The sequence below is a fragment of the Colletotrichum phormii genome, assembly GCF_030913505.1.
Source record: "Colletotrichum phormii strain CBS 102054 chromosome Unknown BDP81scaffold_13, whole genome shotgun sequence".
In the NCBI taxonomy this organism is placed as follows: Eukaryota; Fungi; Ascomycota; class Sordariomycetes; order Glomerellales; family Glomerellaceae; genus Colletotrichum; species Colletotrichum phormii.
The window spans coordinates 752435-767242 of NW_026851455.1; the positions used below are offsets into that span (position 1 = coordinate 752435).

Genomic DNA, 14808 nt, shown 5'->3' on the forward strand with positions numbered 1-14808 from the left:
GTTTGCGAGAAAATCAGCCGTCAGCCATTGTCGTCACGCATCTAAAGCCTTCATCAGGGAACTGCATTCGGACCCGTCAACCCGTCGCGCGAGCATGGTGCTGTCATAGGTGAGTAGATTCGGTCAATTGGGCTTTTCTGATGGTTTCCCACGTCGCTAACGTCCAATGGCAGCAGAAGATCGAAGCCTCCTTTTTCCAAACACCCATAAAAATAAAAAAAACCGCGATCATGCCACCACACCCCCTCCACCCGAGGTCGCGCATGACCTCTTCGCTCTTTGCAACCACGGTTGTCGCAAGCTTCTTCGTAGTCGGTATGCCGCATCTGCTGCCATGCCCAGCACCAAGAGTCACATACGCCGACGGAGAGATAGTGGTGGGCGAGGACGGCCGCCGAAGGAGGCGCCGCCGTCGCGAGGCAGCCCCCGAAATCAATGACGGCGTCGTCAGCTTCAATCAGATGAGCGACGAGGAAACGATACGAGCAAGAGAAGAGCGATTGAGGAGGGAGTGCCCAGTACCGAAACCTGGCGGCATCTTGGGCGAGTGGTTAGGATTCCACGGGCCGAGCAAAGCGGAAGATAGCAGCAGAGCGGGAAGGTGACGACGGCAGATGAACATATGTATTGAACATATGTACAACTCAAAGATACCATTTACGATCAACAGTGCGGTCCCTACGGCGTAGAACATGCGGATTCCGATAGACGAAGTACCACGCAGGCAGGAGATGGTCAATGTGATAAGCGTGCAATCACTCAGCAAGCAGTTGTTCGGCCGAATCTAGAGGAGATGGATGGATGGATGGGTTGAGGACACTCGCCTACGCCAGTAAGAAAAAAAAAAAAGAGTTCACCCCCCGGTGCTGAATTCGGGGCTACATCTCTTGGTGCTCATGCTGGGATTCGAACTCGGGTACTCGCTAAGCCTGTCGTCGAGTAGGCTGGTAGGCGTGAATAATTGATTGTAGATAGACCATTAACCATTCCACCACCTACGCCACAGTTTGACCTGACCCCCGACCTAGAGGGCGCCTGCTGTGCTGGTGACAGGAATGGGATTGAGGGGGCCTATATGGGCTTGCTTCTGTGGTGTATTCGGTAGAGCTGGGATGAATATACATGCACGGGATGATGATTCACTGAACCTATCTGAGTTGATACGAGAACCAACAAACACCATGGGCCGCCTCGGGGAGCAGATATCCCTATTGGGAAGGGATGGCACTGAACAGTTCGAATCCTCTCGATTCCCGCGTGTTTCCAAGAGCTCTAGCTCAAGTGAGTAACCCAACATGAGCTTTCCCACCGACACCTCAGTTGTTGCCTCAAGTGGCATGTTCGACGATATATCAAGCTTTCAGTCGACCGTCCTCGGATGCAGGTCGCACGCAACGCTGCGACATCGGCTGCCACGCCTTTAGCAGCGTCAATTGGCGACAGGAACGGCGGCTACACTTCCTCGGGCGACGTGGAGGCAGGTGGTAACAGAAGGCTTCAGATGCAGATGTGCTTCGAACCCTGTCCTGCCATTCCATGAGCCAAATGAAGATTCTTCAACTTCAAATCATGAACTCGATGCGCGACACATCATGTACGATACTCCATGGCCCAGGTGACTTGTGAGGCTCACGATCACACATGCAATGATATATCTTTGATACCAATACTTGGGGTCTGTTGGTCGGGGCTTGCCAAGTCTAAATAAGCAGTCATCCTGAAAAACAAGGTTATTTTGGAATAACTGCGCCTGAAACCTAGGTGCAGTTCGCCCTTGCAGAGTTGCATCAGCTTGATCCTTGCGAGCTTTGAGCAAGAACACGGCTGGGGACGGGACATGCGGGTCGCGTTGACGAGAACAGACGAGTATTCTGCTTGATATTTTCAATTTTCAAAATCCGAAAGCGGCTAGCTGGGGCACTTGGAACTTGACATTCTTCCAAATTGCCACTTCCTCCGAGTCATCCTCGCTGAAGATTATCAAGATCGCCGCTCATCTCTCTCATGTTCCGTTTCCCAGTAAAGTTTTCATACCCCTGAATTTTGGTGTTAAGAAGTGCCGCGAGCTTATTACGTATGATCTTCCGGAAAATATACACACAGGATTCGCCTCGCCTCAACAGTGAAGCAATGCCTGTCTACGTTGCCAGGGCATAAAGCGAAAATTTCCCACGGCTTTCTCGTGTTCCGTTCACGACCGGGCGATCGTGGGGGGATGAGACGTCGGAAGAGACTCGGGCAAGTGATCCGTGCTGTTAGGCAACGCCCCTGCTTCCGGCCCGCAACCTTAACACCCGCTAACAATATCTGACGCAGGGAGCCCCTGATGGACGCCTTGGCGTAGAGGGGACGCTGGCCAACTTTTTAGTCATTGCTGTTCCCGCAAACCACACGAACCGTGAACACAACGCAAGCCTCACAGCCACTCGGTAAGAGTAACAAGGTTGTCTTCTTTAGCTTGTCTGCGGGGCGGAGGTGTACCACATGGGCGGCTTGCGGTCTGATCTCCAAGGCGCCAAGAACGGCTCAGATCAGTCGAAACAGCCGGAGGACGAATCACCAAGAACGCCTGGAGCCTTGGGGGGCTTTCAGTATCGTGGTTTAGAGTTAAGGAACTTGGGGTGACGGGTGCCATCTGTTTTCTACCGGGGGCACGACTGAGACCGGCTTCAGCACACCCATCGTATGCCGGCCTTTGAACGGTGGAGACCTCCATGCTGCTTCGCACTTTGGGGAGGAGGCAGACGCCACACCAGACTGGCAGACCGTTGGCATTGTTACGCAACCGACAATCCCGGATGGCATCTGTCTCATGAGCCCTGATAGATGCCATCTGGTCAGCAGAGGCTCTGGGCTGGGGCCGGGGGGGCGCTAACCCAATGCCGGGCCTGTTCCACACGACGACTTATGCTTAATGGCATTCCGGGAAGATGTGAAGTTAAATAGACTTCGTTCCCCCGAACCAGAGTATGTTTTGCTCCTCATCCCTTCTCTCAGGACAGTGTCTTTTCTCTACTTCAAACTTTCAATTCTATTCTTCAAGAGCTGTGCTCTATTTCCATTCATTCTCAGCTTCTCTGTCATTCCTTGATACCCAATTGTGAGTTGTCTTCCCTCCGTAACGAGCTCAAAAAAGACACATGCTGACAAGAACGTCCAGTTTATACCGTTTTCACTTCACGACAGTCATTCCAAAATGAAGTCCTCCATGATCCTTCTCATTGCTACCGGCCTGGTGTCGGGTCTGAGCATCCCTAAGCAGCTGGACACCCGCCAGGCCATCGTCCAGGCCCCGGCCGCAGCAGCACCCGCCGCCGCACCCGCCGCTGCTGCTCCTGCTCCGGCACCTGCTGCTCCCGCCGCACCCGCTGCTGAGGCTCCCGCCGCTGCACCTCCTGCCGCTGCTCCCGCTGACGCCGCCACCGAGGAGGCGAAGAAGAAGGCCGAAGAGGAGGCCGCTAAGAAGGCGGCCGAAGACGCTGCCAAGGCTGGCGAGGGCGCCGCCGCTGCTCCCCCCGCTGAGGCTGCCCCCCCTGCCGCCGCCCCTCCCGCCGAGGGTGCCGACGCTGCCGCCGAGGCCGCGAAGAAGGCACAGGAGGAAGCCGACGCTGCCGCCGAGGCCGCGAAGAAGGCACAGGAGGAAGCCGCCAAGAAGGCTGCTGAGGACGCTGCGAAGAAGGCGCAGGAGGATGCTGCCAAGCAGGCCGAGGACAAGCAGAAGGAGGCGGCCAAGGAGGCTGCTAAGCAGGCCGAGAAGGCGATGGGAGACTACCAGAAGGGCGACAACAACAAGGGTAACAACAACAACAATAACAAGGGCAAGAACAACAACAATAACAACCAGAACGCCCTGTTGCTCCAGAACATCCAGCTCCTCCTCGCCGCCATGAACCTTCAAAACGTCGTCAATGTCCAGGCCCTCGCTCAGCTCCAGGCGCAGCAGCAGCTTGTCATGCTCGCTCAGCTCCAGCAGCTCGCCCAGCTCAACGCCGTCGGCCTCGTCAACCAGGTCCAGGTCGTCGCTCTCATGCAGCAGGGTCTCGTCCTCGGTGGCGTCCAGCTCGGTGGCGTCCAGGTTGTCAAGATCCAGTGAACAACATTGTTCCAGGAATTCAAGGAGGGGTGTGTGTGGTATGATCTACAGGGATGTAACTGCAATGTTGTAATTGAGAAAAATTTTCATCGGAAAAGGAAGAGCAATCATTCAGTCTTTAGCACCGGGGGCGAACCACTGTGTTGTGCTGTTTAGATGTCTCATGCGTGCGGAGGTGCAAGGGACCCCGCGCCGCGTGACCGGTTGGGCTTGACGTCCCTAGTGGACGGGCTCGCTTGGAGGTTGAGGTGACACTGGTAGTACTTCCCTACCTGATCTCCTCGCTTCCGAGGCAGAAAAGGGGGTGAGACTAGGTGGTCCGCATGACATGGGAACGGGTTACGGTGCATTAATCAACGGCTCTGCATATCAGACTAGGATTTGGCAAGTGCTTTAATGTAGTTTATGAAGATTCATCAATACTCCACCTGTCAAAACCTCTAGGTTTCACTTTTTTACGTTGTCCCTGTCTCAGAACTTTGCTGATGTCGCGAGGGGGGTTCGCGTTTGAGGCGGGATATCCCTGTTCAAATGCCAAATTTGTTGACAGCAGCTTGACTTAAGCTTATTCTTAATGAAGGTTTATTTGATCAATTTGATTGTTCCTTACTCAGTGCAATCCCACAAGAATCATAGTAACATGGCGAATGTTTCCATTTTAGTTGTTTTCATGCCCCTATGCAACTTGGTCAAGCAGCAGATAACCTGTACAAAGAGAACGATTTCCTCTTGGGGGGGGGGGGGGGGGGGGACAAGACGACAACATCTGCATTTCGTCCTTCTCCCACAGGTCTACCGCAAAAGAAGTCGACAGCAAAATGTGGTATCGAGATGCGCTCGTCAAACGCAAATCCAACCCTCCTCTTCCCGGAAGCGCAGAGCATCCGGATTGCGGGGGAGGAAGACGTCAAAAGAAGAAGGAAAAACAGGGTGACATCTGCAGCCCTGTCGGTCCTTGTCGTCAATGCCATGGAGGGAAGATGCCTCATCGACAAAAGCCTGAGACACTTGGAGGGGTTCGGGGTTGGTGAGCCGAACAGGGGGATCCGACAGGGGGATCCGACGAGGGTTGTGGGCTGCATGACAACTTGACAGCAGCAAAGTAAAAGGGCGGGTGTTGATGTTGCACTTTGCGCCCGGACCGCTTGTCAGTGACGCTAGAGGTTCTGACTTGCTGAAAGAGGAGAATTGCGGGGGTTAAATTAGCCAATTATATACTCATATAGACTCGCAGGGGCCCCACGACGGTCCGAGGGAGACAAATGGACCCCACTGACACGAGTTTAAACAGCCACTAACTAAACCTTAGTTGAGCCGCTCCGACGTCAACAGTACTCCGTACACTAAGGTACCTCCCGCCTGAGCTGTCTCTCTTCCATGATCAGTTGCATCGAGTCGTTGTAAAGACTGTGCCAATCATGACTGCTCATCCCAGTCCTGAGAAAGAGCAGAAAACCACGCTGTTCTCCTCCCCATCCGATGATCAATGTCACCCTCGCCCAACGCATCGCCGGCGAGCCGGCTCGGCAGTCTCCTAAGGCAGAGCGCACATCCTGACGCGAGTGCAACGAAGCCCAACTTCATCCCGTCTTTGAGCTGTCAGAGACCCCAGCGGCCCAGCCTTAGGATGGACCCATCGGATCTCCCATCACCCGGCCAAGAATTTTCTGTCTATAGCAGCCGCGCAGGTCTTTCGGATGACACATACCTGCCATCGCAGCGTCGTCCCATCCCGCTGCGTCTGACTTGCCACAGCGCCACCCTTGCTTCTATAGCCTTTTTTCCCGACTCCATCGCATTATCGCCGCATAGTCCCAGCACCACCCTCACAAAACCTGTGATCAAACCAGCGTCTTTCACCTGCTTCTCCTAATCATCAGACCCTACGAAACAGACTTTGGCTCGGTTCTGGGTGCAGATCTCATGAGTCTATTCCAGTTTCCGTCACTCCTCGCCCTCACAAGTCCGCGGGAAGAAAATCTCGCTGGAAGGTCCATGTGCCGGCTTGGCGATGGCTGGGACGAAAGTTTCCGTGTCACCATTCCGTCGGCCGAGTAGCCGCAGGACCCGCCAAGTAAGGTTATTTGGGCATTGCGTTGCTTGGCCCACGGGGACATCAATTACCTTGCCTTGGTTCGTTTCCTTGACGTTGACACTGATAACTCGCTCTCGTCACGGCCAAGTGGCTTACTGCTACATGTTCTTGCTCAACCTATCTATCTTGATGATTACAACACTCTACAGAAATCAGATATCGAGATGAGAGAATTCCATGAGGTAAACCTAAACGCTTTGGTACGATGGCCATCATGGCCTATCGCACCCTTTGCTGGAATCACCAGCCATCCCAATACAGGTCGCTAGATCGAGCCAAGGGTCGCATCGCTTCCGTCATCCGAAGAAACGTCCTCTTACCCCATGCTGTATGCGTCCCCTCGTGACCCCTAGTCTCAATGACCCCTGTCAACCCGTTTGATCCAACATTATTCCGTACCAGCGATATCGAGACTCTGATACGCATCGGATCACTCGTTCACGACTCTTCCGAGCGCAAATCGTACCTTAATTCACCTTGGTAATGGCCCAAATGCTTCATGCCTTGCTGAACAGTTCAGACGTCGACGTACACCGATTTTGGCTCTTGGTATCTTGGCTTCTGTTCTGTCGACATATAAGCCACCGTCTCGCCGCGAGCAGGAGACAAATTCTTTTTACTTCTCCATCCACACGCATTCAAGTCTTTCATCCAGTCCGATCTCACTCATTCCCTTCATTCATTCTCTTCAGAGGTGAGTCTTATATCAAGATCAGACAAGAGAGTACCCTACTGACTCGCAACTAGCTGTGCTCGTTGTTCTCTTCACTCTTTTCAAGTCGTTTACCAAAAAACCAAAACCACTCTATACAGGAACATCAAGAGCTGTGCTCTCTTCATACATAATACCTTTTTAATCAACCTCAACCTCCCAAACCCATACCACCTCCAAAATGCGTTTCTCAACCATCATCCTCTCCACCCTCACCGCCTTCGCGGCCGCGGCACCCGTCACGGACACCCTCGAGCCCCGCCAAGGTAACAACAACAACAAGAACAACATCGACCTCGCCAACCTAAACAACCTCCAGGGCTTCCGCAACCTCGACCTAAACTACCTCCTCGCCCTCAACAACCTCAACCTCCAGGGGCTCGGCCAGCTGGACCAGGTCAACAACCTCAACCTCGCCGCCTTCCAGAACCTCTTCGCCGCCCAAAACTTTGACCTCAACGCCCTGCTGCAGCTGCAGCAGCTGTCCACCGTGCTCGCGATCCAGCAGCAGGGCGTGTTTGGCAACGTCAACCTGGCGCAGCTGAACCTCGGCGGGTTGAACCTCGGGCTCATTGGCGGGGTTGGGCAGGTGAACTTGGGGCAGTTTATTGACCAGGGGTTGGTTGGGCAGATTAACCAGGTCGTTCAGCAGTCTTCTGGTACGTTTTGACCTGACATGTGGACTAGTGGAATTTCGAACGCTAATCATTGGGGTTTTGTGCAGTCGTTGTTGTTGGCAAATAAGCATTCCGCATCTAGTCTTCATGGGATGGGGTGATGTAATGCATTCATAAAATGGGACACGAATTGTCACATTCAGGATATGGTGTTTCAATCTCTTTTCTTTTCTCTTCTCTCTTAATGACCGGTGCATGAACTTTCCTTGATTCTACAAACTTGGGGGGACTTGGTCGATACAGGTACTAGAATCAAGATGGCATGTATGGATATAGGTACCGTGGCAAATGACGAATCCTCATCCAGATCGACTTTCCGCTGCGTATGAATGGTAAAATGGTATGGAATTCTCAGTGACGCTGGTGATATGGTTTCAGTGAAGTTGCTGTCATTAGTCCAATTCAAGTTCCTAGACTTAGATACAAAGTCACCAGGTCTAGTGAGAACAATCGAGACATGACGCACTTGAGACCTAGGCTTGTGTTTGATCTTCAAGCAAATGGCAGAATAAGCCCCAACACTAGTCACCACTACATATGGTAGTTTGTATATCCGTGGAAAATTAAGATGTTTCAAGAGCACGAGTGGGTCTTAAGTGGCTTCTGGAACACGGGCATCTCGAAGTCCTCGCAAAGATCTACCAGGTCTTGTCCGTCAAGCTGACAATCTTTGGGGCCCTTCATTCATTTCCAACTATCGAGATCGCGGTCAACATACTGCCCAGTTTTTCATCACATTCAGCATGACCGGTACGTTCGTTCCCCCTATCGCTAAGCCTCCCACCAGACGCGCAGCTCTGCCCGAATCTCCCACCAAAAACACGTATCACCACCAGTTCGCTTGTCTCCGTGATCTCCTTGTCATTTGCTGACTTCCCAAACCCCCGCAACGACCCCCCTCAGCTCACATATAACATCGGGGCTTCTACCTGATCATCCCAAACGTGATAACCATCTCAAGAAGCACCTCACGACGCGGGTCCAAGAAGAGAGATTCCACCAAAATCATTCAGCCGAGTCAGAAATGGTAATGCTCCTGGACAGAGCCGGATACAAATTATACCGAAAGAAATGGAATTTGACAACCTCCCCCATCCGTTGCTCGTACTCCTCCATCAGTACTCATCCCAAAGTAGGCTGTCATTTTCCGTTTAGCCGCCCGTAGCTGAGTTACGGGGTTGTTTTGTCAAAACGGATCACCATCTCGTCGGAAAATATCGCACCCAAGACCTAGCCACATCGATCCTCAATAAGCTCGCTGCCCCGTCACTCCGACGGCGCTGGCTCTACACGTCCACACCAGGCATGCGATCCCGGAATCAAACCAGTGCGTTAGCTTTTCGCATCCCTTGAGTGATTTTCTTATTGACTACTAGCGACACTGTACAAGAGCAAACAGCCGGAAACAATGTAACCTGTTCTACAAGACCCGGATCCCAGGTTGGGACATATGCCAAAGAACCAGAGGCGGGGACGTAAGAAGACATACAGCCATAACCAAAATCCAAGTTTCCATATCAATCTCTGCCCTGTTACCTACAAGGCTATGGTCCTTCGACTTCGTATTGTCGGTAAGATGTCGATACCCAAAGAAGCATAACGTGTGATCGTCGAGAGCCACTACTTTGCCGCCAGCATATTTACCACCCACTCCATCTTCATCGCATCAAGTACCTAGCACTCAACTTGAACACAACGTCAGATATCATACAAGAACGAAGTTGGAAGCCACACGTATATCTTCCTTCCTGAGGCCATCCAATATTTACACAGCACGTATGCCGCTGCCAATACCTCTCAAACACCATCATGGCATCAGTCCTCCCAAATCCCGTGGGCACACTTCTTACATGTTTGGCCCAAGTAAGACTCAATACATGTAGACAGCAATAAGTTCACCCATTGTCCGAAAAGAAAAAGCTCCCATCAAAGCAACCTGAAGAACCTGCCTGACTGTGGCATATTCTAGCAAACTGATTATCATTGCAGCTTAGTTGCCATGTTTGTCACCGAAAGAGCACGTGGGATCTCCGTACACGCACAAATACACACAACGCACAAACTTACCAACTGTAAATCCTTTTTGCACATGATCTGATTTCGTACCACAATTCCACAAAGCACGCACACAGCCCCGACAAATAGAAAAAAACACACACACACACACACACACACACGCACACACATACTTCTGTGACCCATCTCCAGAATTTCGCAGCTCCAACCACTAATACCTTCCCTTTCCCTTCCGGTGGAAAGCCTGCACGAAAGAGAGTCCGAGAGACTGCGAGCCGGAGCTGGCCGACCTGCATATGTGGAGAGAGAGACACACGGGAGCCCCCAAAGAAAAGTCCACCCAAAAATGGGAATTCTTGGCGGGGAGTCCGAAGATCAACCCCGTATTGACATGTCCCTTGCGACTGTCGATCTTTCGGTATAAAAAGACGTTCTTTTGTGGAAACATATGAATTTTTCCAGGGAGGAAAGGATAGGGGAAAAATATAACCATAGCACACTGCCCGCCGTACCCGCCTAGGAGAACCGGACCGAAGGGAAATATTGCGAGACAAAAACGGGTCCTCCGTGGGCGTAGGGGGGACTCCCGATGCTCGGCGTTCTTGGAGACGGTTGCCTCCTCCCACCCGCCGGAATACGAAATGCATTGGCATCTTGGCAAGCACTTGTTGCGGAGTTCCAGGAGACAAGCACACGGAAAACCAAACGAGACAGGGAAAACGAAAAAAAAAGCAAAAAGAAAAAAAAAGAAAAAAAAAGTATCTTGACTCAAAAGAGGACACTTCTTTCGAGACTTGCTGATGCGATGTCGCCATTTGTGGCAGGTCTGCCAAGTCAGAGAGAGGGGTGACCAGGAATCATTCCTGTTGGGTCAGAAACGAAAATTCCGTGGGCGCATTTTGTGAGGCTGACATGTTCGCAACGGGATGGCACAGCTTAGGTCTGAGATCCCCTGAGTGAGATTTGTTGGAATTGGCGACCGTTACCTTAGGTTAGGCTGTCAGCTCTGTGAGAGCTGAAAAGAGAAAAAAAGCCTCATCAGACTTGCAGTAAGCATATGCACTCACTACATGTGCAGCTTGACGAAGCCAACCAAGGACAAGCAATGTGGTGTTGTCCAACCTCTCAAGACCTTAGGCTCATTTTCCCACTTGTTCTGCAAAGCTTCGGCTTTGGCGTTGTCATAAACTCAACTGAAGCGTGCTGCCGCACGCTCGCGCGGGAGATACACAGAGCCCGTGACCCGGCCCCGGGCCGGAACCCTCAGCTCGTGCCCGACCGGTCGGGGTGGACCGAAGCGGACGTGATTGGACTACGTTTCATAGCCCGCACGAACGGGGCTGCAGGCAAGAGGCGGGGGGAAAGCTCTAAATTTCTGGGAGAGGCACGCGTTGCATGGGGCCGAGGGGAACCATAACTTGCAGGTGATTATCGGGGTGCATGCATGACAGACTTTAGATGCGGATCTTCGGTGAGTCGATCAGTTTCGTAGCCGCAGACAACTGATTGTGCACCAGTGCCCGCGGAAGCTGCGCTCTCGCAGGCAGAGATTTCCTCGTCGGCCGGTCCAAAGTTTGATGACGAGCAGTCGAAGGAAGACTTGGCAGGCCTCGTTGAGGCTTGGTTGCGCGCTCGGACGACGTCCCGTGGGATAGCCGTTTGGCAGGCCATTTGGCATTGCCAGCGAGTCCGTCAGACGCTCTGATGAACATGGCCGCGGCTAATGACCCGCTAGGGCTCCCTCGTGGCTGCGTGGCATCCCGCTTGCGCCGCTTGCGGCGACAAAGCCTCCGTCGGGCGTCTGTTGACCGAAGCCATTACGCCTGTGTTAAGCCACTGGCTCAGGTAAGAGTGCTGCGACGAAGGCATGAAGGTTGGGTTGAGGGCCATGTGCGGCGGTCTAGGGCACCTCCCGCGAATCCAGACCCAACCGCTCGATTCAACCCATCCAAGCGTCATGTTCATCGTGGGTTGCAAAGAAAAAGTATGAAAGAAACTTGGTCAAGTGGGGGAAGGCTCATGGGAAGCGCCGGTCCTGCTAGTAGGCGGCATACGCCGGCGAGATTAAGATCGACCCGGAGTTATGGAAGCTGGTAGTGGACGACTACGGCATCGCCTTTTTCGACCCTTGGAAGATCTGGACCCTGGACATCTGATAACCCATCCGGAAACGAGCAGAGGTCTGGTCGAGACTCTGAGCTGCGAAGCGTTCGCGGTCAACGTCGCTTAATGCCAAGCTCCATGTGCCGATTTGCTTCATAGTGGCGGATATTTCCAAACAAAGAACCGCTTCTGGGAGCTCCAAGATTCGACTCCGTACTGCAAAGCTTTAGCTCTCGTACACGCAACCGAGTCATAGGCGAAAAGATGGGCGATTTTGGACCCTGAGCGATGGATGAGTGACGTGGGGAGGCAGGGAATCAATCGCCTCGCAGCGCAGGAGCTCCGGGATGAACAGAGCGTCCTATTCTGACACACGATCATCCGCAATACGGCCGTGGTCAACGGCTATGTCCACTGGCACGACGACACGACTGCACTGACAGTCGGAATTTTTTGCGTTCGCAGGAGCAAGGCAGCAGAATTATGTTGTGGGGAAAGCTGTCTCCGGAGGAAGGCTGTGCGTGTGCTCATCCATAGTCTGACCGTCCGAGCTCGAGGTGTTGGGACGCTGGGAGTCTTGGGGCGGGAAATAGGGGATGATCTGACGTATGGCGCATTGTCGATGGGCCGAACAGGGAGCGGGTTTATGCAGTGACGCGGAGAGTGTTATGCAAATCACCAGCGGTTGGTCTCCGGTCTCTGGCGCTAGCAGAGGTTTCCAAGGCAAGGCTGGGGCCCCAAATGATGGTGGTCGGGATATGCTGTATGTCAGTGGTTCTCTTAGAGTCCTGTGTGCTCAGTGCTGTAGGGGCTTATGCATGTCAAGTTCAGGTGCTCTTGGGTAATTCATCGTCCCATCAGTCGCGCGCGTGAGATGGATGGGACGGTGTGGTTTGTGTCTGCATGGTGGTTGCATTCTCGCGAAGCCGGTTGCGGCCAAGTCAGGTACGGATGCATAAGGTGTGGGATTGAGGTTTAGGTTCGGTTGGGTGGAAGGATCATCGAGATATCCGCAGCCCGAGGCCAAAGTCGACTACGATGCGATGCAGATGCGGATGCAGATGCAGCACCGGCCGTACACGAACGAGCTTGATCTGCTGCAACAATCGAGCACTTGCCATTTGCCAATCCCTTCTGCTTGTGTCGGGCTCGCCTAGACCACGATGCAGCGGGGATTGGCTATGATCGTGGAAGTAGGTCTCGACTGTTGATGTCAAATAAAAGAGAACAAAGAGGGAGAGATATAGGGTATCGGTATGGACCGGATGACAGGAACAAGACGCCGAAACGGGAATAGGTACGAAGTAGGTATTCGTAGCGTGATGCGGTTCAAGACCCGAGGACTGTTGCAATCGCGCTTCGTAGCGGCTACCTCGTTGGACCAAAGGGCCGAGTCTCTACCCCAGAGTCCCGGCATCAAGGTGGGGGTGGAAACTTGGAAGAGAACAAAGGGACTGGCGAAGAGGCCTTGTCAGTTGTTGCTCACTGGAATGCTGAATTGTCGCTTGTGTTCCATCGGGTTCAAGGTGTTTCCTCCCAAGGAGGAAAAAATCTGCCATTTGGCGCGGCCGTGGCTGTGGCTGGATTAGCACGTCACTATCCGTAGACGCTACGCAGAGACCTAGGGTCCCAGGGTGCCGAACACGACGTGCTGCAAACCCACGGAGCAGAGTTCAAGGGTCCATGGCCGTCGACGTTGCTTTGATGTTGGTCACGATCCACGTCAAGATCGAGGTTGGCGGCTTCGTGGCAACTTGCAAGGTGGTTGAGGTGAGACCGTGAGAAGATCGTGGGCAGTCTGGGCGGGCGGACAGACGGGCGGCTTCCACCTCGGGAGGTCAGTTAGACTGAACCTTGAGCTTGTGGAGATGACAAGAAGTACTTTGGAGGTACCTCGGCGAGTTCCACCACGATATGAAGGGTCGTGATGGTTGACGAGCGTATCCGTACTGTTTCTTTTGCAGGGAGTCTTGGAGGGCCGTCTGTCGGATAGGCAAATGAATGGCTTGATAGGCTGTTCGGTTGCCTCTGCTTGACTCTTGACTTCTTGGGGCTCAGAGGTTGAGAGTTGAGACTGACCGCCTGCGGTGAAGACTTGCCGCCTTTGCCATGCAGAGGCTTAGAACCCACACAATCGGATAGTCGCATCAGATGTTGTCTTGTTGGAGAATGGAGCTGAGGGGAGAAGAGATCCATCTGGCAAAGTGACAGGTCACAGAAGGCGTCCCCGAAATGCGACGAGGCAGGTACCGGGGACAGGTACGGGTGCTTACCTGGTTCGTGAGTCCACCGCTGCCTCACCTCCCTTCACCACCTCACCTTGGATGTATCTTGCTTCGTACCTTCTCTATGCTTAGGTAAGGCAGTTTCGGTTCATCTTCGCTGCCACTGGCAATTGGACTGAGGTGTGAGACTGAGACTGAGGAACCGGAGCAGTACGTACCTCGCTCCGCCGTCACCAGCTCAGCCCAGCTTCCAGCGGGTCCTTCGGGCCTGTAATCCCCACTCCAACCCACTGGACGAACTCCCTTTGACACCCAAATTAGCACTCGGCCACTCGCTGAGGGCTGTCGTCACGGTGAGCCAGAGAAGCCAGAACGACATGGCTAGGTTGTCCCTGATTGCCGTTCAGGAACCTTGCCCCCCTTCTCGAAGAACAACACTCGCAAGTTCGCAACATAAACGCGCAACATACGACACCAAGTGACCACCCACACACCAATGTCCAACGGGCAACTCGTGCGAGAGATTCTCCTTGGGAACTCCTTGGAGACTCCTTGAGGGAGGAGTGCAGCAAGGTTTGCTTGGCCTTCCCGTATCCATGTGGTCCGTCGGAAAATACCACCAGTCAGGATGCAATGGATTGGCAATGGCACCATCTGATCGACCATCCGTGTGACGAAAGCCCGCCGTTCCTGGATGTGCCGTGGTCAAACAGAACTGGGCCGCCTGTTTGAGCGCCTTGAGCAAAGCCTGTCTTGCCCTTTTTCTTTTCCCCGATTCGATCCCTTTCTCGGATAGGCAATGAGGCACGGGGGTGTACAGTGTAGGGACGGAGACACGGAAACCGCAAAAGCTGCCACACCTACTGTGTAATCGAGGCTTTGGCTTC

At 53.2% G+C, this 14808-nt stretch overlaps 4 protein-coding genes across 4 annotated transcripts; all 4 read left to right on the forward strand.

Moving 5' to 3' along the window:
• Positions 1–16: 16 nt before the first annotated feature.
• BDP81DRAFT_430976 (uncharacterized protein) lies at positions 17–946 on the forward strand. The gene is given in 3 exon segments (XM_060590653.1): positions 17–109; positions 174–916; positions 927–946. The coding sequence occupies 1 exon segment, from the start codon at positions 231–233 to the stop codon at positions 603–605; it is 375 nt and encodes a 124-aa protein (XP_060443793.1). The 5' UTR covers positions 17–109; positions 174–230; the 3' UTR covers positions 606–916; positions 927–946.
• Positions 947–2665: 1719 nt separating this feature from the next.
• Positions 2666–3320, forward strand: BDP81DRAFT_430978 (uncharacterized protein). The gene is made up of 2 exons (XM_060590654.1): positions 2666–3100; positions 3161–3320. The coding sequence occupies exon 1, from the start codon at positions 2915–2917 to the stop codon at positions 3089–3091; it is 177 nt and encodes a 58-aa protein (XP_060443794.1). The 5' UTR covers positions 2666–2914; the 3' UTR covers positions 3092–3100; positions 3161–3320.
• Positions 3197–4093, forward strand: BDP81DRAFT_395651 (uncharacterized protein; the record flags this gene model as incomplete). Its single annotated transcript, XM_060588087.1, has 1 exon — positions 3197–4093. One exon carries the CDS (start codon positions 3197–3199, stop codon positions 4091–4093), a length of 897 nt encoding a protein of 298 aa, XP_060443795.1.
• A 2988-nt stretch (positions 4094–7081) lies between these two features.
• Positions 7082–8036, forward strand: BDP81DRAFT_407616 (uncharacterized protein; the record flags this gene model as incomplete). The annotated part of the gene is made up of 2 exons (XM_060589024.1): positions 7082–7559; positions 7625–8036. 2 exons carry the CDS (start codon positions 7082–7084, stop codon positions 7642–7644), a joined length of 498 nt encoding a protein of 165 aa, XP_060443796.1. The 3' UTR covers positions 7645–8036.
• Between the last annotated feature and the right edge of the window lie 6772 nt (positions 8037–14808).

Bases quoted from the DNA above. Each gene is read 5' to 3' on its own strand.
- BDP81DRAFT_430976 (XM_060590653.1), top strand. From the start codon at position 231: ATGCCACCACACCCCCTCCACCCGAGGTCGCGCATGACCTCTTCGCTC.
- BDP81DRAFT_430978 (XM_060590654.1), top strand. From the start codon at position 2,915: ATGGCATTCCGGGAAGATGTGAAGTTAAATAGACTTCGTTCCCCCGAA.